Here is a 4,506-nt window from a genome sequence, read left to right as displayed (position 1 = left end):
TCTCGGTCGCGGCTAACTAGTTTTGCGTTTCAGCGACGCTTCAACGTTTCCCACGAGCCCGGTTAAAAAATTATTGACGCGCATTAAGGGCTATTTGTATCAACTCCACTGCGAGAATGTGTCGTTCGGATCGATGTCATTGCTGTTAGACTCTCGAGGCAAACTTTTTAGAAAAGGCTTTCGATTGTACGTTAGCGTGAAAATATGTCACGCTGCGTGCGTACGCTATCGTTCGATGATAAATTCTGGTCATATCTCGTTTAGAAATATTTTAAAGATGCTATGCTTTATGGAGTTTCGTTATATAGTTTTTAATACTTTCCAGATTGGTTTTAAATTTAGATAGGAAAGAAAAGTTGGTCTTGTAGTAATTCGGGCATATGCAGACTCAATGGAATATATTAGAAAAATATTTAGAATATTTCTATATCGATAATATAGAAATAAATGAACGATATAGGAATAAATGAACGATTAATCGTCACTGATTCGAAAGTATTTGTAGAATAATCTGCATTTTTGAATATACAAGTATTTCGTTCGTTAAATTTTCGAATTATTCTTGCATCTGGAATACTTTTCACGCGAAATCGTTTCTGCAATTCAATATTTCTTCCTTTTTAACACCAGTATTTATTACCACTCACACGCGCACAGTATTTGCCAGCGAGTCCCAATAAAACCGTATAATTAATCACAACTTTAAAATCTATTATCCACCGATAATTCTCTGCGTCGATTCAATCCAGGATCCATTCCATTTATCTTTCCCAGCCTTGACAAATTAAATCGAGGATCAGTAACAACATTCCCCATAAACAAACAAGCAAATAAATTCCCCTGCCTTCGAATACCAGCTAAATCAGCTAATTAACGCGTTACCCCTTCAACGAGCGTGTCAAACAAAGATCCAGCCGTCCAAATTAATTTGCACGTCCCAAGAAATTTCGTTACACTCTCATCCTAATTTCGAGAGTTAGAATTCAAGTTAAAGAGGAAGAAACAAGTTCATGGAAAATTTGTTACAAATTCAAACGCTACCGATCGATGTTTTTAAATTAATCTTTCGGAATTGATCGACTGTGCTGGGACAAATAGAAAGAAAGAGAAAGAGAAAAGAAGAAAAAAGAGAAGCTACGGATAACAGAAAATTCATTGCTTATAGTTTCAAACACTTTCGATCTCTGTTCTTGCTTGGAAATTGATACTAAAACGAAGAAATAATAGAGAAAGAAACGGGATCTTGGAAGATTCTTAGTAACTTCCGAGCACTCTTGATCGCTGTTCTTCCAAAGTGGTACTACAGTAAGGAATAAGAAAAGAGGAAACAGCGTAGAGGAAACGAGATTATGAGGAATTCATTATACCTTCATCTTCGAGCCGATGTTCTTACTTCATAATGTTACAGGAGAAGAACAGAACAAATAAACGAAGAACAAGCTTTTAAAACATTCGTAACAAGTCCAAAACGCTTTCGTTCTCGCTTCAAAATTGACAAACTTATCGAAACGAGGAAGAAAAAAGGAATGGGGAGAGAAACGAGATTATAAAAAAATCGAAAACGTTCGATCGATATTCTCGTTTCAAAATAGACGAACGTACTGAGGCAAAGAAGAGAGAAGACGAACGAAGAAAAAAGGAAAGAGGAGACGGCAAAAGATTTGGAAAATTAAATTGTTTTCTTACCACCGCCGCCGCCGCCGCTCCATCCGCCACCACCACCACCGCCGCTCCATCCTCCTTTCCATCCACCGCCGCCGCCACCACCGTTCCATCCGCCACCGCCGCCGCCGCTAGGCCATCCACCTCCACCGCCGCTCACAGTGATCACTTTGATGATTTTTCCACCGCCGCCACCACCGCCGCCGCCGCCGCTCCATCCGCCACCACCACCGCCGCCGCTCCACCCTCCCTTCCATCCACCGCCGCCACCGCCGCCGCTCCATCCGCCACCACCGCCGGACCAGCCGCTGCTTATGTAACCGGCTGCGAGACAAAACGAGAACGTTCGTCAATTTTCCTGACTTGTTAACGTACACAAATTGCTACGCTGCCAGGCTCCTTCCTATTTATTACACTTTTCTTGATACACAGAGTAGACTGTTAAAAATTATCCTCCAGGACTATGAATCCAGGGCTATAATCGAACGATTCCGGAAAGTATAGAACGATTCTCGGTTGGCTTAATATTAATTTTTGAAATTATCGGCTGGTTACGTATCCAAAGGATAACGGAGCAATGCTAAAGTTTAGGTTTTTCATTAGCGTGGATTTAATTTTTACGATTGATCGTTAGTTCGTTACGATCGAGATCGTTTCTGGAAAATAAGAGAAAATACTTTAGATTCTCGCTCTCGATCAAAATTCTTCTCGTCTAAGACCGAGTTTCGTCGAATTAAGTTTCCGTTCGAACCGAAGTTCGAGTTTCGGTGTTTTCTAGAAATAGAAATCGTCGGAGCGACGATACAGTACGGTACTTTTACCCTCGAGTAGGCAACCCTCGAAGCAACACTGTTGATTGGTTTCGTGTTGTTCAAAACCGTGTTATACGAATTCACAGGAACGTAACTTTCCTACACGCACAAGCCTATAATTCTTTCTATTCGTTTAAAAAGTTAGACTACGCTCGAATCGAATGATAGAAATCGTACGGTTAAAATATCGCGTTAGACGAGAATTTGAACCCCCGTACAATTATTTCTAACGCAAAATCGTTTGAGAATGTTGCTCGCGGCGACGCGACGTCGTTACAAGATACACGGTCAATTTGATTCTTGGTAAGTCGATTAACGATGGAAGGCAAGCGATCGTGAAAATTGAGAGAGCGTGCGCGGCTTTTTGCCCGTCACTCGATTAACGTCTCCTCCCGAGGGTAAGAAAGCTCGTTCCGATCGCGGCGTGTTTTTCGTCCTACGACTCATCCATCGTCCGTACTCGTAATCGGAAGGAACCACGGTTTACTAGCCGTGATATATACCGCGATTTCTTAGCTCCGTTAGAATTTCTCAGTCACTTTAAATCCACGTTCACTGGGCTTAGCAGATACTACTCACCATAGGTGGTGGCTACGAGCGCCAAGAGGATCGTAATCGCGAACACCTGTAACGAAAAGATGTCGTGTAAATCTTATCCGAAGATCCGGCGAGAAGAAAGAGAAAGAAAGTACGAAAGAAAGAAAAGAAAGAACACCGTGTACGAATGGAAACGCTTGCGAACGCGTCTTAGCACGTACCTTCATGTTGAGGTGTTTGATGCCCATCGTCGTGACCGGTGCCTCTTTTATAGCTCTTGCCTTTCTTCGCCGATCCCCGCCTTTCCGCCTCTCCCCGTTTAAGCAACGAAGTTCGTCTTCTGCTGTTCGTAACACCTAACTTTCGTGACCACCACCATCGCGACAAAAATCCCCTACCTGGCCTGGCGATCAAGCCAGCATACACATCTCGCAAAACCCCCCTCTTCTTTGGGGTCTCTCCTCGTAACGTCGTAACCAACGTAACGAATCGCGCGCTGGTTAATCTGAACGAGCAATCGTGAATCTTTTGAGGAGGCCGCCACCGCGTCTGGGTTACAGGGTCGTGCGATCCTTTCTGCTTACTTCTTCGTTTTCTACGAATACGTACGGTTGCGTATATTTGGCTCTGCGTCGGCTTCGTCCACGTATTGATATTTCATTGTTGGATGTACGTGCGTGCGAATATTTCTATACGAATGCCACTATATTCGCTCTCGGTGCATACGAATGTCTCTTTGTGTTCGTTTTGGATGTTTCTATCGTCGCCGCGTAAATGTTTCTACAGTGGCTATAAAACTTCTATAGCATTGTATTTGTCGCAACATTTAGGATCGACGTGCTAATTAACTACATCCAAGTATATTATATTTCGTCTCACGTTCATCGATATTTCCATACGATTGATACTTGACGCTATGAAAATGAAATTTAGAACCTGACAATACGCGCTGCATTCAAGGGTAACCGTATGTGTGTACATACGCTTATTCTGTGTGTTTGTCGCTGTACGTTTGCTGCGTATACGTACGGATGTTTCTGTATCAGAGTATGCGAACGCGTCTATCTATCTCTAAGTACATTTCGCGTGAGTATGTGTGACTCGGTATACGAGATGCTCCTCCACTCTTTTCTCTCTTTTTTCCTCTCTCGTGCGTTTGTGTACGCGTATTGTTGTCAAAATCGCAGATCGTGAGGAAATTCGTCGACCTCGTTGCCGCAGGAAATGCGATGATTCATTAGCAAGATAATCTCCGATGCTTATGGAATGTTTACCCGCGAGAGACGCCCGACATGAATTCTTCTTCTACTTCTTGTTCGTCGTTGTCGAACGAGGTCGACGCGGTGAATCTTCTTACAATAGATAGTCGTTAGAGCGAGGAAAAAGCAAAGGGAAGGAATCTTCGGAAGATCTGAGAATGCGGGAATTTGATGCAATTTCGTGGAAAATGTGTCGGTCTGGGAACCAGGAGACCAGGATCGCGAGTGAAATGGCA

General features: G+C 43.1%; 1 protein-coding gene across 1 annotated transcript; it reads right to left on the bottom strand.

The window, feature by feature from the left end:
• Nucleotides 1-1,669: 1,669 nt before the first annotated feature.
• LOC126878228 (protein FAM98B-like) lies at nucleotides 1,670-3,238 on the bottom strand. Its single transcript, XM_050640796.1, has 3 exons — nucleotides 3,233-3,238; nucleotides 3,054-3,099; nucleotides 1,670-1,986 (listed from the first exon to the last, which is right to left on the bottom strand). The coding sequence occupies exons 1-3, from the start codon at nucleotides 3,236-3,238 to the stop codon at nucleotides 1,670-1,672; spliced, it is 369 nt and encodes a 122-aa protein (XP_050496753.1).
• Nucleotides 3,239-4,506: the final 1,268 nt, after the last annotated feature.

The sequence above is a fragment of the Bombus huntii genome, chromosome 2 (genome assembly GCF_024542735.1).
Source record: "Bombus huntii isolate Logan2020A chromosome 2, iyBomHunt1.1, whole genome shotgun sequence".
In the NCBI taxonomy this organism is placed as follows: Eukaryota; Metazoa; Arthropoda; class Insecta; order Hymenoptera; family Apidae; genus Bombus; species Bombus huntii.
The sequence above is the reverse complement of the archived record's forward strand: the minus strand, read 5'-3'. Positions and strand labels throughout refer to the sequence as shown.